The sequence below is a fragment of the Vipera berus genome (assembly GCF_964194415.1).
Source record: "Vipera berus genome assembly, chromosome: 1".
NCBI classification, from domain to species: Eukaryota; Metazoa; Chordata; class Lepidosauria; order Squamata; family Viperidae; genus Vipera; species Vipera berus.
The window spans coordinates 300,356,347-300,383,324 of NC_138202.1; the positions used below are offsets into that span (position 1 = coordinate 300,356,347).

A 26,978-nucleotide genomic window follows, 5' to 3' on the forward strand; every position below is an offset into this window, starting at 1 on the left:
GTTTAGGTAGGAAGATGCCAGGTTTTTTTGCTAAAAGATACTGAAGATGGTAGCAACAACAATAAGGTCAGGGTACAAAGACACATAGGAGATTTCAGATCACCATCCCTCCATCCAAGGGGGCCTACTGTGCTACTACGGATAGGATAGGATATATATATTTTTTGTAGAAAGTTATTGTGGTGAGTTATTGTCTTTACAGAAAACATGTCATTTCTCACCTTAGAGAAGAGAAAGATGTCTAAGATTGATGACAGAAAATGATTTTTAATCATCAGGGAGACTAGAATATTAGAAGAAAATTAAATAATAGTTACCCCTAGAAAGAAAGCAATGACAAGCCTCTTCCAAAATGTTGCCTAGAAAACAGCATGCGAGTAGTCTTTTTTTTTTTGAAGACAAAAAACAACAACACAAAACTGTAAATTTGCTGCTGGAAAACAAGGTTAATTGTGCAAGGAATTGTGCTTAGCACTATTGGGAACCTGTATTTTTTGAGTGTATACAGACTAGTTTGCAACTATTCCTAACCAACAAATATTTACCTTCCATTTTTAAAGACAAATTGAAATTAAATTACTATTCCAAATCATATTTGGTCTAGTTGGGAGTGATCCAGGTGAATCAGTTTATATTTTCCAGGGTTTGGATATGCTATGATATTAAAATCATAATTCATCTGAGAATTCTGGATCTGAATATTCTCAAACAGAAGATTCTTACTGAAATCCTGCTGTGTGTATATTTTAGGACAATTAAAAGGAGATGGAAGGCTGAAACCTTGCGCAAAATCAGAATAAAGGGCTAAACACGTGCAAATCAAAGCAGTGAGAGAGCTTAGAACTCACAGGCAAAAAGGTCAGTTGATACATGAAGACAGGCAAATGAGTAGACCAAAGCCTATGTTATTAGCCAGAACAAGAGAAACCACAGGTTAGGATTTAGTCAGCTTAATGATCAGAATTTTGGTTATTAGTATTGGAGATGCTGCTGCTAAAATTGCACTCCGAGGATAAGGTATGTCGATCTCTTGAATAAAAACTTTTAATCAGTCTCGCTTAAAGTTACCCCTCTGGCCTCCTTGCTTGCTGAGGAGTTTTACTTCTTCAATGACTATGTCATGACTCACCGCTTTGCACATATCATACACGGTCAAAGCAGCAAGACTGGCAGCCATCAAAGCTTCCATCTCCACCCCAGTTTTTCCGTGGGTGCGGCACAGAGCCTGAATGGCTATGGTATGTTTTTCTGCATCCAGACTAAGAGTAACCTCAACCAGACTCAGTGGGACGTTATGGCACAGTGGAATGAGCTGGCTTGTTAGCTTGGCTCCCTGGATTCCAGCTATCTGGGCCACTGCCAGCACGTCGCCTTTTTTAATTTGGTTCTGCTGCACCAAGTTAAATACCTTTGCACCCAGACGGACCACAGCACAAGCCACTGCAATCCTTTCTGAGTCTGGCTTTCCTCCAACATCTACCATTGATACCCGACCTTCTCGGTTAACGTGGGTTAAACAGTCAGAGGCACCCAGACATTTGGCACTTGAAAGAGATCTCCAACAATTCTCTGCTTGGCTTACCATCCTGGAACAAATGTCTCTAGTCACATGGGAAGCCTGTTTGGAAAGAGGAGTCCCCGTCCAAAGGCACTTTTCATTCAAGCTGCAGCTCAAAGTCTTCTGAAGAAAGCAATTGCTACCGAGCTGAGCCTGTGGAATCCTTGATGCAAGCTGTCGTGCTGAGAAAGATCCTGGCAAGGCATGGTGTCCTGTAAACATATTTGTTTTAAACTTTTCCCCCATATGTTTGAATAAACTTTCTTTCAGAGTCAGGCAATGGCCTTGGATGAGGCTCCACTCCTTCAAATTTGCTTGGTCTTGCAGGGCATCTTGGAGCAGTGGAAATAACCTTGATGTAGCCTCTGGGGAAAAAAAAGCAATAAAAGTTCGATGTTTAGCTTGCCAGAAGAGAAAAACTACTGTTGATTTTACGCAGAGTTAAACAAAATCCTCTAAAGCACAGAGAGAAAAATAAACCTTCTAAAAAAATAGCCTTCTGAACAAGGAATCTTTTCTTAAATTTCCCAGGATTCTTATCAAAGTAGCTGCCCACAACTCAAAGGACTATGTTAATTCTGTGCTTGGATAGGACTTGGCACTGATTTTTGAATAACAACTCCCCATGTTACATGACAATCTGTATTTAAAAAATCTTAGGTACTTCAAATGCAATTTGCATACGCAGCATGGGAATAATCCAAGGAAAATGAAAGGCCAAGTTGGCAATGGATGTGCCCAGAACCGTGTTTAGAAAACCAATGATAACCGCCAAAGGTGGCAGAGATCCTGTTCCAGAATTCCACCTATACAGAAACTCAAACCATATAACCAATTAGGTATAGGACTTCCTCAGATACTGCTGTATTTCTTGATGGAATTAGGCTTTCTGAAGCCATTCTAAAGTTTGCAGCTAATTTTCTGCTCCAATTGAAAAGCAGTAGATAGAAACATCATTCATACATACTGTAGTGGTGAGATTTTATTTATTTCAAAAATTTGTATGGCTGCCTACCTTAAATACAACTCTACGGGACTCACAACAATAAAACTACTAACTATAAAATCATAAACCATAAAAAAACATCCCACCAAAATTTGAGTGACAAGTGTTTTCTAATTTCTCCATGAAAAACCCAAATGGGATCTCTTGTTGATGTAGAATATAAGTCAAATACTATCCCGCAAAATTCTTTCCTCTATAATCATGAGCAGTCTTAACTTGTCCTTTAAAATGGAAGTAGGAAAATCTATCTGTCTCAGATGTATTAGATAAATTAGAAAGTAGAGGGTGTGCATAATAATATTTCAATTTAAAACATCCTGTTCCAAATTCAAGATAGATTATTCCATCCATTTTGGAAGTGTGTTGAGTCCTAGATAGTTGGAAAAAGTCATTTTGAAGTCAAAACAATGGAGTATTTCTAATTTGAAACATTTCTGTACACCCCTAGAAGGCAACTTCAGAGTCATTAATGACCACACAATCCCTCCCCAATTAAAAATCCCTTGCACAAAAAGCCTAGAATTTTAAAGCTATAGATTATAGAGATTCTAAAAGTGTACCCAGATATTATCCAACAGGAAATGACAAATAAAGAATGGCTGAAAAGTGCAGATATGTTTAGCTTGGAGAACAGAAAATTAAGGGAAACATGAGAAAAGCTTTTAAATAGCTGAAATTATGGCAAATATGTACTACCATACTGTTCCTGAGGGCAGTACTATGAATAATGGGAGTTTAAAAAGAAGATTTAGCTAAATATCAAGACACTTGCTAAACAAAAGCTTAAAATAGTGATCGGTTCAGGGATGTTTTTCTTACATTTATCCCCTTCATTGAGGTCCACATAAACACACACCTCCATCCCTGACCCTCTTTGGAAATGTAAGAGTGGGTTGTATCATCTACCACAAAACTGTATTTCATTAAATTGCATCTGAAATAAGTAATGTTTACCTTGACACTGTAAAACTTTACATCACACCTACTCCAAGATGTGGCTTCCTGGTTGTAAGGTTGTAAGGAAGCATCACTTCCTTCAAGGCAAGCTGTACCACCCGCTCTTTCAGCAAAACACATATTATTGCATAGATCCAACCATACAGTATCCCCCAAGCGGTGTTTAACCAGCCAGGAGTGACTCCCAATGAATAGGCAATTGGTTTAGTGGATTTGAGGATCCTCAGCAGTTACTGGCTCAAAAGCATTCCAAGTAACTCTACAAGACCTTGCTTTTGTCAATTCAATAGAATCTGAACAGCTGGAGGACAGTCCCAAGCAATTCTGTGCAGCTTTATCCACCAGATGCAGCTCTCCAGATTACCCTATAACTTCCTCTCTACCTAGCTAGGAACAAGTCACCGTAAAAGAAATTCTCTGAAGAGTTTTCTACCGCTGAGATAAAAGTGCCAACATTATCACCACAATGCAATCTCTAATATGTATTTTTATTCATGTTCAGTTGGATTCATTCTTTGTCTCCTTTCTAATGGCACTTTTAGTATCTCTTCTGGCATTTCACCTTCTCAGAGAGATTGACTCTCAGTAAGAAGCCACACAGGAACAATTCAATCCAACTTCTTTGACAGTTATTTAGCTAAATATTAAGACACTTGCTAATAGTAAGGAGTTACTCAACAGTTGAACAGATTTGCCTTCCATAAACAAAAGCTTAAAATAGTAATCGGTTCAGGGATGTTTTTCTTCCATTTATCCCCTTCATTGAGGTCCACATAAACACACACCTCCATCCCTGACCCTCTTTGGAAATGTAAGAGTGGGTTGTATCATCTACCACAAAACTGTATTTCATTAAATTGCATCTGAAATAAGTAGAGTAATGTTTACCTTGACGCTGTAAAACTTTACATCACACCTACTCCAAGATGTGGCTTCCTGGTTGTAAGGTACAGCCAAAATTTTCAGAGAATGTACTACTTTCCATTCTCATACCCTGAAGCTAAAGCAGTTCTCTGCAACTGCCAGCTCTGGCCATATTAACAAAAGGCAAGTCACGCTTGGCATGGTGCTGCCAGAAGCTCGTATTCCTTCCTTGGTCTGTGTTATCTTTATCTGGGTCAGTTTCAGTTCCAAGTCTACTGGGAATCAGCCTTCACTCATTAATATTTTGGCTATGGCCACGCTAGGGCCTAGTGCCAAGGACCAAGTTAAAAGGCGACCATTAAACATAATGGAAAGCACGCTTTTTAGATAAAAGAGAGGAAAAAGGAAAGTGAGATGTGATGAAGTAGCCAAAACTCTCTTTAATGATTTGTATCTTTATGAAGTTTTGGTGCCCCCCCCACCTCTCTTTTGTTTTCCAATGAGACTTTTTCTGGGTTGGGGAGGATAGCAATTCTATTTTATTTCCAATAGCTAAGAGACTAAGAAAGAAATAATGCGGCTCAATACACCGTATTTTTCAGAGGATTTCTTAAGGGTGTCAAGGCTTGTTTATGATGCAGCAGAATGCCTTTCTCCCCCAGAAACATAAGCATGGTCTGTCTATCTCTCATCTGTTCATGGCTCTAGTTTCCTTTTGGGGATGCAAGAGCCTTTCTTACAACTTTCAATTGCTGGAACTAAGGCAGCAGGGGGGGGGGGGACATTAGCCTACTCTGACCAAAGACAGCTAAGATCATCACTGAAATTATTGCAGCCTATCAAGTATGTGCCATGCGTGTCACTTTTTTTTATTGAAAAGTTTTAGAATACATTTTAAAAACATAAACTCCCTCCCTCCCCCTCCCCCCACTTACCCTCCCTCGCCCTCCCCCCCTCGACTTCCCAGAGCTGAATACAGGGTATTAACTTTTACAAACTTAAGCTAAAATATGCTAACTAAAAAAAACACATTAAATTCTATCACACTTTAACTCCCCTTAAACATAACTAAATAACTAATAATGAATACCTAATAATACATCATATAAAACTAATACTTATTCATATGCCAAATGAAACTTTTTAGTCCCATATTTATTCTGAATAAACTCGATCCATCTTCTCCATTCCATAATATATCTCTGTTGCGATTGTTCTTTCAAATATGCTGAAATCTTTGCCATTTCTGCCAGGTTTGAAACTTTCAAAGTCCACTCTTCTATAGTAGGCAGTTCCTCTTTCTTCCAATATTGCACTACTAAGCCATGCATGTCACTTTTGTTCCCTAGCTCTCCCTAACTTCTTCTGCCTAGCTCAGGGGTAGGCAACCTCGGCTCTTTTATGACTCATGGACTTCAACTCCCAGAATTCCTGAGTCAGCTATGCTGACTCAGGAATTCTGGGAGTTGAAGTCCATGAGTCATAAAAGAGCCGAGGTTGCCTACCCCTGGCCTAGCTGAACAATGTGGTGCCCATCTGAGAATATTATATTCTTTGACAGATTAGAATTCAGCAAGTCTACTTTCTCATCGTTATCTCTACACTGTGAATGTATGTAGCTAGCTGTTACAGAGGCACTGGGCAAAAATCCCATGTAAACTTTGGGGACTTCTTCCGCTCACAGTCCTAATATCAATTGAAAGGAACAAACCCTAAATTAATCTTGAAAGCTACAACTTTAACTTCCATATTAGTTCTTAACTAGGCAACGTTAATGTTAGAAGTGAGAGTGCACCAGTACACACAAATCATTCATGCACACATTCAAATCTTTTAAGAAAAATTCATACAAGTGATATCAATGGGTGGAGAGAAGAAGAGATGTGTAATAGGAAAAAGTTCTTATATTTCAGTATCTGCTTAGAACTGAATTTTCTGATCCTTATACAATAGGGAGTTAACAATCATTATGACAGTTGTACAAAATCACATTATTGCTATGCAGTGGGGGGATAAGACTGGGTCTTGATCTCTCTCTCTCTCTCTTTTCTCTCTCTCTCTCTCTGATTTTCATGTTTGGGTAATCTCATCTCCATGTTTTCAAGTGAGAACATGAATTATCATGAGATTTGGAAAGCTTGTCAGATTTTAATCATTTTAATTTAATTCAAAAAGTATATTTAATTTTGAAGTTTTATAGATGTCAGGTTGTTCTGAGGTTATTCATCCCTATTACTTTATATCAGAATATGTTTTTAATTGACTCTACTCACCCCTAAGATCCTGTGTAGTTTTCAGTTGCATTCATAGAGGGGTAATTTGAAGAGCAACACAGAATTCCTGCTTAGCATTTCTGACTGCTGAAGTCAATTTATGAAATACTCCCTCTCTATCGGCTTCTTTTTGCACACCCAAGGTTCCCCACCTCTTCCATTAGAGACCACAGAGACATTTGATACTTGCCACAGACATTTTGTAACACATTACGTAAAAGTCTGTCTATCTTTGCAGATCTGGGAGTAAACTTTAGGTTACACAAAACTGGGCATTCTCCCAAAATGTTGGGACTCCATTTCCTCAAATTCCTGGCCAACACGGCCTTTAAGTGAAAATTGCAGTGTTGTAATCCCAACAGCACACCATTGTCAAATGGGTCCCTATGCTTTGATTTTCAACTATTATATAACTAGAGAGAAAACTATACTCAAAAACTCAAACTTTCATAGCATGGGTTAACTCAGCCTTCCATCCTTTTGAGGTCAGTAAAATGAGGACCCAGATTGTTGGGGACAATACTGTATGCTGATTCTGTAAAACACTTAAAAGAGGGCTGTAAAGCACTGTGAAGCAGTATATAAATCTAAGGGTATTGTATGGTGTATGAGAAGCAGAGAAAATCCACACCAAGATTGGTAGGAGAAACTGTTCCCATAAACAGACTACATGCTTATGACTTCATGAAAGCAAAGGAAGATGGCAAATGGCAACTAGAGTAAGTCAATATAGAGTTTCAGACGATGTTCAGTTTTCAGTTAGCTTTTACAATAATTTTGCACTGGTATCTTGTTTTACAGAAGTCTTAAGCGCAACCTTTTCATTTTTGCAATTCATCAAACCTTCCACACTACTAATGAGTCTATGTGAAGGAGCATGTCAAAAGAAAACACTAAGATTAAAGTGCATTTTAAGAAAAAAAAAACCTGTTGAAGCATTCAAGAAAAATAAGAGGGAGAACAGGACAATTTATTCTTTCCATAGCATTCGCTACAGTCCTCTTTTGGACTTTGGACCTTCTATTAATTTCCTATTGAATCACACAGGAGCTACCTTCATGGAACTTTGTAATCCATTTCAAATTAAATTGGGAAGCTGCCTGAGTTGCTCTGTATATTCCTGCACTAGTCTGTAAATCATAACAAAGTTGGTTCTACCCCAGTCTCAAAGATTATGCTATTTGCAGAAAGAAAGCCAGTGGTCGCTTTTCCCGAGGTGCAGAATGCATGGCCTTACCAGATATAATTTAAGTCCCAGATACATAGCTGTGTTTAGGCAGCCAACTTCCCATTCCAAAACCAGCTGGAAGGAGTCTGTCTTTACATCCAGCTTCCTTTGCTCTCCCCCACAAATGTCTTATTCAATTACAGGCAAACCTCCAAATGTATGGTTTACCACATGGTTCTCCCATGCTGTGGAAACGCTAGTAGTTAATTGTTCCCATTTCCCAAATTATCTATATCCCATCCTTCTAATTCTAGCAATATACCAGATCTTAAAGTGGGTTTAAGTACAGAGCCCCGAGGAACAGCTACATAATAAAATTCTCACTTATAGCCTGGAGAATGGAAGGTCAGAAACTTCCACATTGCTGGATGAGCAAAATGCACACCCAGCATTACTGTAGTTTTATGTGCATGCCCCAAAGGTGATGCCCCAAATAATGCTTTTTAAAAAGAAAATGTGTGCATATTTCTATTTCTTATTTAGAAAATGTTTAGTCTCTGTTTACAGTTTCTGAACCTTTTTGCATAACTGAAGTACTTCTTACGTACTGATTGGTCACCCACCAATGAGGATCATTGGCCTGTTCTTCATTTGGGAAATGTTGAACATGCCTGAGAAGAAAATAATGAACATGCAAAAATTATTAATGCTCCCAGATTTTATATCAGTGGAAATATTGCAAAACATACAAAATAAAAATGTTGGTGATGGTATGGAAGTTAGCACTCTAAGAATTAAGCAATCATCTCTTGAATGGGGAAACAGAAAGCAAAACCAGACTATGAAAACAATTCACATGAGAAATGAAAAACAGCAGCGTATAACATAATTTGAAGGACTTACTCCCCAAATAAAATACCAATTATGATCCTTAGTCAAAGGATTGTATATGCTATGAAACAATGGCAGGAAATTTTTCAGCGGATAGGGGCAAAATTTTATTTAGATTTTTTAGACAGCCTAGGAATGCAGTAACATCATGTCACAGCTGGCAGGAGCAAGTGTTTGTGATTCCTTTCCTCCCTTCTGTCCCATACACAAGCCTAAAGTGAACTCTGAACAAACAGGGCAATATATTTGGATAACATGAGAAGACTGCAAGAAATGGAAATCAATACTTCCTGATTCCTGTCAGCATAAAGTACAGAACTATAGTAGTGTGCAAATTCTTTTTAATTTAAAATGAATGATGACCTATAAAGCCCTAAATGGCTTGGGGCCGGATTATCTGAGGGAACACCTGCTGCCGGCATCAACTCCCCATCGTCCTGTGTGCTCCCACAGGGGGGGCCTTCTTAGGGTACTGCCGGTGAAGGATTGCCGGCGGGTGATTCCCAGAGGGAGGGCCTTCTCTGTGGGTGCGCCTGCCCTTTGGAACCAACTTCCTATGGAACTCAGGACTGCCTCCGACCTCCGCTCATTTTGCCGGGACCTAAAAACCTGGCTCTTTGAGCTGTCTGGCCTAGACTGAGGGGTTTTTAATTGGGTTTTAAAGTTTTAATTTTTAACTTTGGGGCCTTAAATTTAATTAATTGTTTTAAATTTATTTTAACTTTGGTATTGTATGGTTTTAATTGCCCTGTAAACCTCCCTGAGTCCTATGGGAATAGGGCGGTATATAAGTCAAATAAAATAAAATAAATAAATAAATAAATAAATAAATAAATAAATAAATAAATAAAATGTTTCAAGAACAAAACAGCTTTTCTCTTAGTAACGAGTGTCTCAGCTTTGATCTCAGTCTTTTGAGATCAAAATAATGCTATTTTGAACCTAGAGCTCTTTTTTGGATGAGATGGAACAGGAACACTTGCCAGTATGATTAGAATAATCTGTTTTAAATTCAAGAGCTGAGATGTTGTAGTCTTGGTCAATTTTGATTTGGAAGCATTTTATAAATCCTTAAATCATAACTTTTGATTTCACTTTAAGACTTTTGCACCGTATTGTGCTTACTCTTAATAGTCAAGCTCTGGTTACGCATCTTGGAGAGGAAAAAAAAACGCTCCACAAAATGGCATACCTGCATGTTGTTTCTTTTTTCTGCCAACAGCTGCCCCAATGATCTGGATCAACTCCTCCTCAGAGGCATTACCTCGTAAGTGATCCCGTAAGGACACTTCTGAATTTCCAAAAAGGCAGACCTGAAACAAGAGTAGAAGATGAGCTGAGGTGACACAGAACCACTCTGCATCAGGTTATGTGGGCGTAGCACTAGAGAAAAGTTCATTAAATCTTCGAAACATTTTAGTTCCAGATTATCTTTCAAAAGAAAACATTGCTTGTTCCCACAATGAATCAGTTTTGCAATGGCAATGGCTGTTCAAAACGCCAGCTGGCAACATCCTTATCTTGAAAAGGCAAGCAGGCAATCCCTAGACCAGGGGTCTTCAAATTCAGCCCTTTTATGACTCATGGACTTCAACTCTAAGAATTCCTCAGCCAGTGTGCCTGGCTGAGGAATTCTGGGAGTTGAAGTCCATGAGTCGTAAAAGGGCCGAGTTTGAAGACCCCTGCCCTACACTATCTGAAGATGGAAAGCAGCCATAAAACAGTACTTCTCACTAGAGACAAGAGGCCAATTTTAGGTAAGTCTTCCATTCCAGACTACCAGCAATAATAACAAGTGTCAGTTTGGAAGGTAGTCAAGAGAAGAAGCACATTCAGATGAACTAGGTCTACTTTATGGCAAGATTACATTGACAGAATTTTGTAAGTCGGAAAGTACATTTCTCCCCCATCACCTTTAGCGCCCAAAAATCTAGGGAGGGTCCATTCTGAGATGTTTAGCTATACCCACATTCCTTTTATGGGTCAAGCTGCTCTTCTCTAACCATTCTCTGGCTGTGTCTCTTCCCGTCTCCCAAGTTCATTCTCACACACCATTATAGTAGGACAGCAGTCCCAGGACCATCTCTGAGAACTGCAGGAACCCAACAAGGGTGTGCACTAATGCGGGCTTGCTTATTCAGTTCTATGAAGTTCTTCCAAGTATGAGGACTTAGAAGTCGGTACAGGCTGGAGGCTAACATGCCACAAGTTGGGCATATCTCCTATGCAATATTTGCTTTGGAAGTCATAGCATGTTCTACTGCAATGCAAACATTTTGAGGTCAAACTTTGAAACAGACCATTCCAACCTCCAATTGCAGTTAGAAAGTTTAGTGTCAAAATGGCATTCAGGAGTCAGGACATTTTGAATTTAAAATGTTTGACTTGCTCCTAACATTCTATCAAAGATACTGATTTTGTCTGGGTTGAGGAGTGCACTTGCCTTTTGGTTGATATCCCAAAGGTTGCCATCTAGAAAATGGAGTGCGATCTGGACAATTAAGTGGATGGAGCCAGGACAAAAACTAGATTTATTTTAACATAAATTAAATGCACTTAAGTAGGCATTTAATATTTCCTTTAAATTAAAAAGTGCCCCTTCCTTTGGAAGGACTCAAGCTTTGCAGCCTCTAGGACAGAAGTTGTATATATATCGGCTACAGAATGATTTCCCAAATTCCAATCAGATTATATTTTCCAGTTCTTTGCAACTGAGATGCACCTGATAATTGCATCTACTGTGGAGGAAACCTCTCTCCATCCCATACCTTCTTTAAATGGAAGAATATCATTCCACATAATGTGGCTTGGGTAATTGTTAATCTTTCCCAATCTTCATCATGTTCCACCAGCATGTTGAATATTACAGTACAATAATTTAAATGGTGAGCAGGGTTTGGGAAGGCAACAGGTTTAAATGCTATGATCTGGAGATAATTTAATGTTATTCCCCCCCCCCTCTGTTCAACTGTGTCCCTTTTTCAAAGAATACATGGACAAGTCCTTGCAGTTTTCTTGGAAAGGTTTTCAGAAGCGGTTTGTTATTGCCTCCTTCCAAGGGCTGAGAGGGCAGGTGCAATGTCAGAGAAGGCCCTTCCCCTAGATCCTGCCAGCTGGAATAATCAAACTGATGGGGCCTATAGGCTGCCTTCTCTGCTGGCACGGGTGGGGCAGGTCAATCCCAGTGAGATGAGATGGTCACTCAAGTAGCCTGGACCCATGCCATGAAGGGCTTAAAAGGTGATTACCAACAACTTAATTTGCATCCAGAAGCAGACCCACTGCTAATGCAGCTCGTGGAGCAATGGTGTCACAAAGGCCATTCTCGGGGCCCCAAGAACTGTCTGCACTGCTGCACTCTGTAGCAGCTGTAGCTTCTGAATGCTCTTGACTCCTTACAACTATATCAACACATTCTTGTGGTTTTCTTGGCAATAAAACAGAAATGGTTTGCTGCTACTTCTGTTTTTGTTGTTTTGTTGTTATAAACATCTTAGTACAGCCTACAGCACCAAGGTTTCCTAGTGGTCTTCTGTCCAACTACTATATCCAATGTTGCCTTAGTCCTTTTGAGATCAGCAAAGAAGTTCAAGCTTCTCCTAGCATGACTCAAAGTACTGCCTTGAATATTTCAAGGATATTAAAATCCAGCTCTGTAAGTCATTTCAGCTAATGAACTTGCTCTAACTTAGTGTCAACAGATATTAATGCAATGCTTGCTGCCACCAATTGTGGAAATTGGAACTTTTAAGCACCAAGTCTGAACTAATTACAAATAACAACTTTCAATGTGACAGGAAAATTGATCATTCTCTCCTTGCATCTCCTCCCATCTCACTACTTGGTCTGTACCCCACATGTCGGATTTAATAGTGGTTGCCAATTGCCACTTACAAGACAATTTCAAACAAAAGATTATGTTTATATATTTACTTCCCATTAGTTTTCATATTTGAATATACTGTATTAGAAAAGAAAAAAATTTCAGGAACAGCAAAAATACTTTTTGCTTCAAGTAATAAACTGAACAGGAATTGTTATATAGTTTATTACTTCTGTTTAGAGTATTTATCCAAAAGTGTTTAAATCTGTTCTGAATGCAGTGCCCATTTTTATGAACTCTGTCTACATCAAATAAATGATCATATTTATCATCATAATCATTCACCAAGTTGTACCCCCTTAACATAGGAGTCCAAATTAAAAGCATTCCAGACAGATTGGTGTTAGCCTTTGCTTGAAAACATCCAGTGAAGGCTACAATTTCCCTAAATAATTGGTTCCATGGTCCAAAAGACAAAGCAATAAGACTACCTTCAAATTTCCATCAGCTGTGATCCTTAGACGATTGCAGGATCCACAGAATTGCTCAGACATGGAAGTGATGAAGCTGACTTGCCCCTGAAAATGTGGTACCTTATACGCCTGTTAAAAGCAAAATGTGGGAGAAAAATTGGGGAAAAAAAGGAAAAAATAATAATCAAAACATCATTTCTACTTCATTCCTAAAATTTCTTCTAGTTTGTGAAAGAAGTTAGGGATGTGCAAAATGTTTTGAATTCAAACTTTTTCAAATTCAAAACACCCTGCTTCAAGCATAAAGCAGCTGTCTCCAATGTAAAATGTATTTATTAAATGCATTAATTAGATTTATAGGCTGCCTGACTCCATCATGACTCTGGAAAACATATAGTATCCATTTAAAACAACAAACTGCAAACAATACAAAAAGCAGATGTCCAGAAAAATAACCCCAATTCTGATAAACTAATTATCACTATAAGACATCTGCCCTCCACTCTAGCTCAAATCCTGGGGAAAAAGTCAGATTTTAAGGGTTCACCTGAATAAGGTCAAATAAGCAAATTTCTCAGGGGATATAATTCTAGAAGGTGATACTATGATTTAAAAAGGCCCTCTTTCAGATCCCATCAGATGACACTATTTAGTCAGTGGGATCCAGAACACACCAAATATGCTGGAATGTATACGATAGGCAGACTGGATCCAACTACACACAAAAAAGAAGGATAACCTACTAGAACACTGTATCTACCACTCCAAATCCCTATAGATGGCCCCAAAGAATATCATGGTTGACAGTACTTTTGAAAATGCTGAGATATCAAAGAGAATCATGATAGCTACACTATTCATGTCCTAGCTCTGCCAGAAATTAGAGAGAAGTATGAATCATACTATCTCAATATTATGTCCCAATGTAAAACCCAGCATAAAAGGTTCTAGATAACCTCTATTTTCCAGATTATTCATTTCCAGCTTGCTCTCTAAAGCTACAGCATGACCACATTTTCAATAATCTTCCCCAAGAAGTGAAAGTCAGAGAGTAGATGAAAATTGTCCAAGACTATCCACTTCAGCAAAGGCTTCTTAAGAAGAGGGTGAAGCATCACTTTCTTCAAGGCAAGCTGTACCACCCGCTCTTTCAGCAAAACACATATTATTGCATAGATCCAACCATACAGTATCCCCCAAGTGGTTTTTAGGGATGCGGTGGCTCAGTGGGTTAGGATGCTGAGCTTGTCGATCTGAAGGTCGGCAGTTTGGCGGGTCGAATCCCGAGTGCCGTGTAACAGAGTGAGCGCCTTTTACTTGTCCCAGCTTCTGCCAACCTAGCAGTTCGAAAGCACGTAAAAATGCAAGTAGAAAAATAGGGACCAGTATGGTGGGAAGGTAACAGCATTCCGTGTGCCTTTGGCGTCTAGTCATGTTGGCCACATGACCATGGAGACATCCTCAGACAAGCGCTGGCTCTTCGGCTTTGAAACGGAGATGAGCACCGGCCCCTAGAGTCGGAAACAACTGGTATGCAGGTGCGGGGGAACCTTTACCTTTAAGTGGTTTTTAACCAGCCAGGAGTGACTCCCAATGAATAGGCAATTGGTTTAGTGGATTTGAGGATCCTCAGCAGTTACTGGCTCAAAAGCATTCCAGGTAACTCTACAAGACCTTGCTTTTGTCAATTCAATAGAATCTGAACAGCTGGAGGACAGTCCCAAGCAATTCTGTGCAGCTTTATCCACCAGATGCAGCTCTCCAGATTACCCTATAACTTCCTCTCTACCTAGCTAGGAACAAGTCACCTTAAAAGAAATTCTCTGAACAGTTGTCTACTGCTGAGATAAAAGTGCCAACATTATCACCACAATGCAATCTCTAATATGTACAGTATTTTTATTCATGTTCAGTTGGATTCATTCTTTGTCTCCTTTCTAATGGCACTTTTAGTATCTCTTCTGGCATTTCACCTTCTCAGAGAACCAAAGAATTCTCTGAGATTGACTCTCAGTAAGAAGTCACACAGGAACAATTCAATCCAACTCCTTTGACAGTTATCCATTTCAGGAAGTGACCAATGGCTCTATGAAGCCACCCATCAGATCCTCAAGAAAGACCTCAATCTCCCCCTGAAACCCTATAGGGTGGACTAATCAAATAGCTGTATTCACCTGTGGCATCCAAGGGTAACCCCAGCATGACTAAAGTCAATCAGAGATTAATGACATGGGCTAATTCTGAGTTTTATAGAAGTATCTTAGCTCAACCCATTTTACACTCAAAGTAGCTGTTACCCTTGAAAGCAGCGCATTTCTAATAAAGTACAGTTCAAATTCAACTCATTTTGTACACTCCTAATAACTGTGAAGTAGATAGATTATGGAGAAAGTGTAGGACACTGACACGAAATTCTGTAAATGGTTTTACAGAATAAAATTTTACCATGAGGTTAAAAGTCACCAGAAGTATTCATGTAACAATACTATACTGGAAATCAATTATCGAATCTGGGATTATATTATATTATTCCTTCAATATGTAGGGATACATATTATCTTTATTATAAAGAGCAGACGCTAGCATTCTAAGAAGTCTTATCTTCTTACCAACAATTTCCTGTTAAACTTATTTCTAAAAAGATCTTACATGCTAGATGGAAAAATCCATGACAACATTTTAATGATATGTGTTTAGATGAAGGCTATTTTAAAATTCTTATGTGGTGCATACTTCTCTGTTAGAAACATTATGTAAATCATGTACAAATCACATGTATTATGGAGCGCATTTATATTATAAACACAACAGCAGTTGTCATGGATATAACTGTAAAATGACCAAAATTCCCAGACATAATACCTCATGTATAGTTTACATAAAAAGCAAGCACAGAATACTTTATGTGTAGTAGGTAATACCAGAAACTTATCATGGGACAATTATGAAGGTAATGGTAATAAATTTACTCTGAAAGCTGAAGCAATACTTAAATAACTACAGCTTACAAAGCATTTTTTCTAGTCAGAATAAGTTTGGCACTCTTTCTCTCTCTCTCTGTCTCTCACATACACACACACACACACACACATCTCATCTCATAACTACTGCAACACTTTCTACATGGGGCTACTCTTGAAGAATACAGTATTTGGAAGCTGCACTGTCAAGGAATGCAGCCACACAGACAATTCTTGGGGCCCCTAGGGTGGCCCATATAACACTGCTGTTAGGCAAGCTGCACTGGTTGCCACCCTAGAGTCCAATTCAAGGTGCATGCTGAGGACCCCATTGCTCAAGTGTGTGTGCATGCTGTGGATGCTGTTGGTCAAGGAATTCTGCCTGGTGGGGCCTAGGAGAAGAGCCTTTTCTGCTGTGGCTCTGGCCATGTCCTGTCAAGGTGAGATCTGTACCAAACCTCTCGGTTTTCTGCAGGTTCTTAAAACCTGGCTCTGCCAATTTACCTGGGACCCCCAATGGGGGCCTGTCATACTGGTGGAGGTGGTTAACGGACAACCAGATAATGCTGCCACCCTGTTTTATCTTGCTCCCTTCTGCAGCTATCTTTTTAAATATGAATGCAAATATTTATTATCTTAATATTTTAATGTTTTACATTGTTGTTTTAAAAAGGGACGTGGTGGCTCAGTGGGTTAGGACACTAAACTTGTCGATCAGAAGGTCGGCAGTTTGGCGGGTCGAATCCCGACTGCCGTGTAACAAAGTGAGTGCCTGTTACTCGTCCCAGCTTCTGCCCACCTAGCAGTTCGAAAGCACGTAAAAACGCAAGTAGAAAAATAGGGACGACGGTGGGAAGGTAACAGCGTTCCGTGCGCCTTTGGCGTCTAGTCATGCCGGCCACATGACCACGGAGACGTCCTCGGACAAGCGCTGGCTGTTTGGCTTTGAAACGGAGATGAGCACCGGCCCCTAGAGTCGGAAATGACTAGCACGCATGTGCGGGGGAACCTTTACCTTTACCTATTGTTGTTTTTATTTTGTGGCAAGCTCTCTAGAGTCACACTTAGGTGAGATGGGTGGCATAGTTTTAAAAAAATGAATAATAAATAGGCACAGTTTTGAGCCAATAAGACAAATAGCATAATTGTCAAAATACACAAGGAAGCTCTAGCAGGGCAATAAAATCTGCATCATCTCTCTCCTTCCCTGATAGCTAATCAACTAGCACTGAGGTAGTGGACCAAAAAGCTCTCTCTAAATACTGACCCTTTGATTGTACTAATATTCACCTTGGCAGTGCTAGAAGCTTCTTCACAGGGCAACTTTTTCAAGTCCGGCCATTTTTGTTTAATTGTATCCAGCATTTCCTTGTAGCTCACCATTTTCTTGAAGTTCCACTTGTTGCCTAGAGTAAGAAGGAAAGAAATGTTACTGATCAAATAAGACCGATATTGACTGTGGGAGTTTATAATACAAAAGGCATGTTTTTAATTATAGCATGTTGTCATCCAGGGCGCTATGTGACTAGACCAGGAGTTGAAGTCCATGAGTCATAAAAGAGCCGAGGTTGCCTACCCCTGGACTAGACAATGGTTGAGATGCAATGGTAGGTATTAAAAAAATTAGTGGCCGAAGTGGGTGGAGCAGAAGTCTGTGGAAAAAACCATCCCAGTGCAATTCCTAATGTAATAATAGCAGTGTTATTAGTAAAACCTAAGGTACAAACGTAGGAATATCTGGAATACAGTAGTTGTGTTTTGCTGCCATGAAACTGTAAGGTCAGAGACATACAACATCAATAATAAAAAATAGCAGCAATGCCAATACTTTGGCATTGTCCCTTTCCAAATAGATTCCTCTGTAGGCCACAGAGGCTGAAGGCACCTCTAAGCTAACATTCCATCACCATCTTTTGCAGGAATGGGAATTTGCCCACTCCATTTACTTTAGACTTTGAAGCCAAGTGTAATCTGAAGAACTCACCATCAAAAGGCATGTATTCTATAAAGCGGACATCCAGGGGCTGCTTTTCTGTAAGAGAAACAAAATCCAGCAGCTCATCTTCGTTGAGTCCTCTCATAACCACACAGTTCACCTAAAAGAAAGAGTGAATGGTCCCAATAAATGATCCAAGGTCATTTCATAGGCACAACAGATAATTGGCACAATCTAGATAATGTGCTTTCTATTACTGAACAGACAATTATTCCCTATGCTTCCTTTGTAGGAATTTTTTTTTAAAAAAAAAAGTGTATCGGGAAATTATTCCCAAAACTAATTATTAGGATTAAGGCACTACACCAGCCTTCCCAATTTGAGGATCTCCAATTGCCTTGGGCAGCAAGTCATTTCCCATAACTCCTAATCAGCAGAACCTTTAGGCTTCTAGTCTTTACCATTTTTAGTCTGGGATAAGAACAAATAAGCGATAGTACTGAATTTGTTTAAATAATAAATACTTGAAAATAACATATGGGATGTGACATAAGTATGCCAAAACTACATTTGCACAGTGGTGGCGGAGTGATTAGAATGCAGTATTGCAGGCAAACTCTATCCATAGCCTGGAGTTTGTACTTTTGTGTAACAGGATGAATACTATGTAGTTCAAGATTATTAATATAGAATATTCTCACCTTAACAGGATTATAGCCAAGATCAAGAGCTTTATGTATTCCTTCCATTACCTTGTGGAATCCTAAAATACCAGAATATGATTATTTAGAAAAAGTTGAGCAAAACATTTTATAAATACACATAAACTGAATCCAATATTAATATATAAATTTATAAAATTTATAATAAATGTATACGTTTATTCTTGTATTCTTTTAAAGATTTATTCATGACTCTATCAGACACATTTAAGTAAGAGCTTACCTTGCTATATAGAACAAATGAAATATAATAATGGATTGTGTTTAAGTAACAATTCTAAGTATTTTTATATAGTAGTAGTTACAACGGGCTTTAGACATGCGTAACATTATGTTGAGTGTGTTTTCATATGTACAGAGAAACTCAAATCAAGACTTTCCACACATTTTCACCATCTCTCCAATCGTGTTGACACAAGAGATGTTTATTCAAAAGGAATATAAAGTTCTTTATATAATCCCAAATATTTGGAAAAGAAAAATACATTGTTATTCCATGAAAGAAGAGGAGTGGGATGGGCAGTCATGAGGATTAAATAACATGGACTACCATAATTGTTTGATGTCAAAACGTGTTTGTTATTTCTTTATTCTGCTACCCTGAAAACCTCTGACTTCAGTTGCAAAGGTTTACTCTAATAAAATAAGCTTGCAGACTAAACATGACATCGGGGAGCACAGCATACAATGAAAACACTTCGAGTTACTATATTCAGGAATCAGTCCTGCTTGCAGAAAGGCTTGGAAGGAAATCAAAAAGAAGAGAACTTCCATGCAACTTTAGGAATATCAAGCAATCAAGGAAACACTAGTGACTAGTCCCAAAGAAGCATCAATATTTTCTTTTTTTAGGATAAAGGCATCAAGCACCTATAAAGGACTGAGTAGCTATAAAAAATTGCTGACATAAGACATCCAATGTGATGTTTCTATAGCAGCAATACATAGGGAACATTAAACCTGCCTGCTTTAGGTTTTCCTGCCCCAAGCAGTATCTGTCCATCTAACTGCCTACCCTGAGAAAAAGTCACTCTCAGCAGGCTTGAACCCAGGCCCTCTTTGGTCCTCCCTTCTCCTATGGAACAGAATTTGCCTTGAGGGCAGAGTGGCTGCAACTTTTTTTGTAATTCAGGAATATTATCAAGAAAGCCTATAGGGATTCATATGTAAATGACCTCCTGCACATACAGGTGATCATTTCAGTCATGCATTAGGATGTTGATTATTAATGCTATTGTATGTTGTGTTAAGGGACATGGTAGCTCAGTGGGTTAGGATGCTGAGCTTGTAGATCAGATGGTCAGCAGTTTGGTGGGTCGAATCCCGAGTGCCGTGTAACAGAGTGAGAGCCTGTTACTTGTCCCAGCTTCTGCCAACCTAGAAGTTCGAAAGCACGTAAAAATGCAAGTAGAAAAATAGGGACCACTATGGTGGGAAGGTAACAGCGTTGTGTGCCTTTGGCATCTAGTCATGCTGGTCACATGACCACGGAGACGTCCTCGGACAAGCGCTGGCTCTTCGGCTTTGAAACGGAGATGAGCACCAGCCCCTAGAGTTGGAAACGACTAGCACGCATGTGCGGGGGAACCTGTACCTTTATGTTGTGTTAAGCTTTGTTAGAAAAGTGGAGTATTTGCTACTTATGAGTTGGTTATGACTGAAGTGGCCAAGAAGCCTTGGCAATAAACAAACATTCATTGGGTCTTGGGGGGCACACAAATTTGAGAAGTAAATAACTAAGCATGGGATACATACATTTTAGAGCTATGGCATTCTGGAAGTAGCCGCTAATGGATTTGTTTTTGCTTTCATTAATTTATTTAATTCTATTTTTAAGATCATGTTCATTATTTTGTTGGGTGAGCACTGGGCCTGCTAAAACAATATTAATAGTTTGGAATCAACCTACTTAATACATTCTCATTTTACAGGAGCAGATCTAATTACTTGACTAGCAACAATGAATAGTCTGAAACATTAGTTACACATCCCCAGGCATCACTACGAACTGACTGCACTGTGGTGGAATTGGAGATGTTCCTGCTGGATTCGTTCAAACTTTATCTCTCTGCAATAAAGTTTTCTAAAATTTGATATATGATCAAAAATATTTTAATATTTAAATGTGCAAGCGCACAAGGTAAGATTTCTCAGTGTATTCAGAGATTCGTCTATGTAGCACAATCCATATTTAGAAACAATTAAATGAAACACAGAGGGAAATGTGCAAACATCTTGAGCTGATTAAAGTCACTTTTATTGGCTGTTTTTCCCTACTATGCCTCCATTAGTTTTAACTGACACTGTATCACCATCTAGTGGCTCCATATGGGCATTTCCCCTGCAATGAACAGATTACAGCCATTCCAAACAAATTAACATGGTTTCAAATGTGTGCTTTCAATTTTGGAGTCCATTTAAGTGATTCTGTTAAGCAATATTTATCTTGTCTCTATCATCACCACTAAGATTGTTAGTAAAAAGCAAAGGATGCTTTCACAAAGGGAAACATGCAACATCTGAAAACATTTGAAACTTGTACTTGGAAACGGAACATAGCTCTCAGTTAACTATCTTCCACATACACTGTACACATTATGCATATTAATTCACAACTAATTATTCCAGACTCATCTCCATTCCCACACTTTGGCAGCACCATTTGTATTCTTACAAAAGTGGGAGGGAAGGCATTTTCCAGCATGTTATATAAGCGTAACAGTGATTTCATGGGAAATAACTTGGAAATTGAAAATTTTACCATACCATACAATACCATACAACACAATACCAGTACAAACAAACAAACTAGCAGACAATATCAAAAGGTTCCTTAATGGTGCTGAGAAAATGCTATGGGTGAAGTCATTGGGAACTGAAAGAATTTAAATTTTTTCTTTTACTTTTATCACTTTTACATTAAAAAAATAAATGTAAAGGCATGGAGGGGAAAAGGACCTGTATATTTGTAACATCAGTGTCTCATAATGATATGGGATGTAAGAAATTAGGAATGTATAAGTGAGAAAAACATGTTTCTTTTCTAAGAGTAGCAGTTCTTTTTTTTTCTTATTTACCATGAGAAATCTCTGTGCATGGTCTCATGGCACATTGAAGCTGCTGAAATCTCTAGTTTCTGATCAATCTCCCAAGCCAATTTGTGTCTTAAGATATCAATTTACATTTAGTGTTGCATTTTACATATTAATTTCTTGGTTGCTTTTAATCGAAACGTTTACAAATTATGAAGTCACCCCACCCTGTAATCACAACCACCACCAACAGTTCAGTTTAATCTTTAAATGCCTTATGTATGGATATCTTTATTTTACTAGATGCACTAATACAATAATGTTACCTGTTTTGAAAATCTGAACTCTTCCTTACCCGTGTCAGATCTGTTCTTCACCTGGCTGAATGGCTGCTGTAGCATATGTGATTAGCCATAAAAGGAAAGTGAAGCAACCAATCACATTATTCTAAAGGAAGTATATAAAATATACTTTCTTTGGAATAAATACTCCAGGGCCCCTTGAAATATGCCAAAAAAGTTGCTCATAAATTATCTACATGGAACAGTAGTTAGTATTTCCAGGGAGAAGAGTTCCAACAGAGAAGAGACCTCAAAGTCAAGATTTGATCCAGCTGCCACAAGCAAGCATCATCCAGATGAGTTGTAGCTCTGGCTGCTAGATTAACAAGCATAACAGAAAGATTAATGAAGAAACTCTTCATTATAAACCTGGTTCTGTTGGAGTAGATGTTGCCACAAATAATGTATTTAAATATTAATTTTATAAATTGTTTATAAAATTTTTATAAATTGATCTTAACTTTTTAATCTGTATTAATTTATTACGGGCATTGCTGTTTAATTACTTTTTAATTTTTGTATCTTGTTTTTTATTATGTATTGCCCTGTTCACCGCCCTGAGTCCTTCGGGAGAAGGGCGGTATACAAATTAAATTAATAATAAATAATAAATAATAATAATAAGTGCTTCTTGATATTCTGGAGGAAAGTACCCATTTTCTGGGAAAAGTGGTGATAGTAAAGCTACTTTGGGGCTCTTTATTTTTCTATAAAACAGATTATTCTAATGCAGTGAAATTCTGATGATGTTATGGAGTTGATCAAATTTGCTCATTCTTAAAATTAAAGAACTGAAACTGTAACTGTATTTGTAGGGGAGTTTTTTTATGGTTTACTGATCTAGCATCATCCCCAAAACAAAGCAATTTTTGTTCCTAAAATGTACACCTTTAGTATTAACAAGAAGTGAAACACAGAGTTCCACACAGTTAGAATCTACCTGATTTATTTCACTGCCAGCTGAAATTCATGTATGTGGCTGAAGAAAGATTTCAAAATGGTATAATGTATTTTCAAGAATAATGTAACTGCCTTAAATGACTCATCGGCCCAAGTAAATGGTCTTAATATCTAAATATATGGCTTTTCCACAAGTAGTTTTAAGTAGTTTCTACAATAACTATTTCTAAATTAGAATTTAAAACCAACTGAGACATATGATTTTATCTTAATGTAATAATAAAACCCTACCTGATACTCAATTATGAAAATTTAGTTCCAAGTTGAAAACAATTCTCAAGCTACTGAAATTTCAGCAAGAGCTCACTGCACTATTGAGAGTTCATATAAATGATTTAAATTTAGATACTTTCATTGGTGCAGTGGAGTCACACTTGTAGACTGTAAGGGTTGAGATGGAAAATTCAAGCACACTGTTTAGACCAGACAGAACTACTGTAAGGATGGGCAAGAGCCTGGGAAAAGAATAGCCAGTAACAGTAATGGGTTATTGCTGAATCTGACCTAAAGTTTGAAACAGTTCTTGATATTCCTTATTAATCTTATCTAGCATGACCAACAGTTAGAAATTATGGAAGTGTAAATCTTCTATTTTCTGAGGAGCTCTAGATTTCTAATATGTTTTAGACAGCACTGCCAAATTTTTAATTATAGTTTATTACGCTAAGCCAAAACTTTCAATATATTCAGTGCTATTGTTATTACGTGACAAAAAATAAAGTCATTTGCCTTTTAAAGGAAGGTTACAGTTCAACATTGGTCCTAATCATTAATAGTTGATACAATTGTATTAATTTTTCTAATATTTCACCTGAATTATGACTACTACTGCAGTGTATGTCCCTCTGAGTGAATTTTGGCTCCTGACAACTGACTAGAAAGGTTCCTGTAGTCTTCAGGGCAAGATTTTCAGAATTCGTTTGACATTGCCTGCTTCCTAGGGTTGAGAGTGAATGACTGGCCCAAGATCACCCAGCTGACTTCATGCCTAAAATGGAACTAGAATTCATGTCTCCTGATGCCTCAACCCTTACACCAAACTGGCTCTCCATTATAATGGAGAGCGGTTTAACAAAAGTTAAACTCTGTGATTAACTTTTGTTCATAAAGATACTTTTTTGACATTTTTTATCATATAACAGAATAGTTGGGTTAAATTTCTCTCAGAAATATTTCTGTGTTTCTACCAACATAGCACTGTAGTGGTGTACCTGTGCTCCTTGGGTATCTATAGAAGCATATATGTTAATGCAGTTCAGTATTAATAATTTTTATTTTAATGAGTGCTAAACCAATATAGCTAGGAATACATTTGCTGATACTTCTTCTGATGCTTCTTTGGAAAAAAAAAGATTCCTCACAATGACTTTCTGAAATTTGGATTAGTGTGCAAAATGTATTACTAAGACTTAACCAAGAAGATTTTGGAAACAGTGGTTCAATATGGAACATCCCGTTCGTGTTAAGTTATGGCTTTCTGCAGTTGTTGCTATAAAGAACAAATATTGAGCAAAAATAAATACAGAACAAAATACAAGAGTCCTGACTTGAAGATAAAATTCAGATTTCAGGAATTATGCAAAAGTAAACTCTTTCTTCCCATTAAAATGTTTTATATTTTCAGTGTATATCCAATGAAATTGATTTATTTTATAATGTTTTAAGGTTCTATTGCTGTTTTATTTTTTTATATAGATTAAAATGTACATATTAAAAATGTCACTTACATTTTTGTCCAATCTAGTCCCCCAAAAAATAATTCATGGAGGATATTGTGCAAATTCATTTATTTTTAGGCGGTCATGAAATCAGGGCCTTTGAGATGCTGTGTTCTATATAGTGCTGCTCAGAAATGTAGTAGTGGCCAAAATTGTGGAAACCAAAATTGTGGAAACCAAAATTGTGGAAACCAAAATTGTGGAAACCAAAATTGGGAAAAGTGTATTTTCAAGGTTTGATGGCTAATACCACCACTTTTTTTGGAGTAGTACGATAAAATTATATATCAATGGAAAGAAAATTTAATCAAGAATGTAATGCAACATAGTTTGTTCAATTATCTGTACTGTATTCTATGAAAAGGTATAGCCAAGTAACCAGAAAAAGGAAACACAAGTTTCTTAGGTTGATATCAGGTAGCTTTCCTTCATCTGATTGTAGCCAATGAGCATGAATGTTTAGAGAGCCAATCAGATGTCATCTTGTTTTGGCAATGAGCCAATCAGATCACAGTAGGATTCAGTTATTGATGTCATGTATTGAAGCTGAGAGGAGAACATTTGTCAGTGTTATGTGATCGCTGTCAAGTTGGTTGGGGTTTTTTTTGTGTTCTTTCATTTAGTGAGCTTGTATAACATAATAAAATTAAAGTAATGGTGCAGAGAGTTGACTGGTTGCCCAGAAAGTGATGTAAAATAGTATTATTAAGTGAACAAGGCTACAGTTATAAAGTAATTAGAAGAAAAATTGGTGGAAACTTAACCAAATGTGGCATTTCTCCAGTACACTTTTCCCAAAAGGTTTCCACAATTTTGGCCACTACTGTAAATGTCTATATTCCACAAGCAGCTGAAAATGGGAAAAGGTGTAGCTGTTACAGATAGGTTCTGCATATCGGTTCTCGTATATGCTTGCAGATAGGTTCTGTGGTTGTGCGCTTGTATACCTTTTCCTGAAATCTTTTCAGAAGCAAATCAAAAGTATTGCGTAGTTTATTAAAAAAAATTACATACCAACATATTAAATACTTACAGATGATGCCATACAGTATGTGTATGTGTGTATGTATGTGTGTGTGTGTATATCAGGCACCGCATCACAAGCCTACTTATGACTCATAGACGCTGCCAAACATTATCAGTTACTGAAAGAGAAGCCCTAAAGCAATTACAAGAGGACACATCCATCGTCATCCTCCCAGCTGACAAAGGCAGAGCAACTGTTGTAATGGACCGACCTGACTACATCCACAAAGCCCTCACACTGCTCAATGACACTAGTGCTTACCGGACTGTCAAAAAAGACCCCATGACAACCCTCAAGAACCAAATTTCCAAGGTACTGGATAGATTAAAACGGCAAGGGAAAATTGGGGAGGAGGCTTTAAGAACTATGCGCCCCAAAGATGCACCCACTGCCAGATTTTATGGACTCCCCAAGATCCATAAGGAAGGAGCTCCCCTAAGACCCATTGTGTCTTTTAGGGGAACTCCAACCTCAGGGCTGGCCAAATGGCTATATGGCAGATTAAGATATCTAGTAATGAACAATGATACCACTGTGAACTCCTCTAGTGAATTTTTAGAGAAAATTAGATCCGTCAGCATAGAGGAGGGGGAGATCATGATTTCCTATGATGTCACCTCCCTATTCACCTCAATTCCACAAAACTTAGCACTTGCTGTAATTGGGGACTGCTTGCAACAGCAGGGAGTGGGGCAACATCAAGATTCACTTAGCAACGAAGATCTGCTTCAGCTTACGTCCCTATGCCTGAAAACGTTTTTTACATTTCAAGGCACCATTTATGAACAGGTGAAGGGCACCCCTATGGGGTCCCCCATCTCTGGTGTCATTGCAGAAGCAGTCCTGCAACAGCTAGAGACCCGCGTGATGTCCACGTGTCGGCCCAGGTTTTGGGTGAGATACGTGGATGACACCTTTGTGATTGTCAAAAAGCAGAACAAGGACAGGCTGATGAGGAAGCTCAATTCCATCTATCCTGATATCCGCTTCACTGCAGAAGAAGAGACCAATGGGGCTTTGCCCTTCTTAGATGTGTTAGTTAGGCGTCAACCTGATGGCTCGTTACACACATCGGTCTACCGTAAATCCACCCATACGGACAGGATACTTCATTACGAAAGTAATCACCCCACAACCCATAAGGCCAGCTGTATCAGAACCCTCTTTAGACGTATAGATACGCATTGCAGCACGAATAAGGCAAAAAGGGAAGAAAGACGCCACCTTTATCGTGTCTGCAAAAACAACGGGTACCCGTCTAACTTCATC

At 38.3% G+C, this 26,978-nt stretch overlaps 1 protein-coding gene across 2 annotated transcripts in view; it reads right to left on the minus strand.

Moving 5' to 3' along the window:
* Positions 1 to 255: 255 nt before the first annotated feature.
* MOCS1 (molybdenum cofactor synthesis 1) overlaps positions 256 to 26,978 on the minus strand; it is a 38,773-nt gene continuing 12,050 nt past the window's right edge. The window contains exons 5-11 of one of the 2 annotated variants that reach the window (XM_081312956.1): positions 18,611 to 18,672; positions 17,958 to 18,069; positions 17,264 to 17,379; positions 13,032 to 13,142; positions 9,910 to 10,030; positions 8,450 to 8,497; positions 256 to 1,923 (exon numbers count right to left, since the gene is read on the minus strand). In XM_081312956.1, coding sequence (XP_081169082.1) covers positions 1,049 to 1,923; positions 8,450 to 8,497; positions 9,910 to 10,030; positions 13,032 to 13,142; positions 17,264 to 17,379; positions 17,958 to 18,069; positions 18,611 to 18,672 — 1,445 coding nt within the window. In that variant the 3' untranslated portion in view covers positions 256 to 1,048. Of the gene's footprint in view, positions 1,924 to 8,434; positions 8,498 to 9,909; positions 10,031 to 13,031; positions 13,143 to 17,263; positions 17,380 to 17,957; positions 18,070 to 18,610; positions 18,673 to 26,978 lie in introns of both variants that reach the window. The other variant, XM_081312957.1, reaches the window with a different exon arrangement.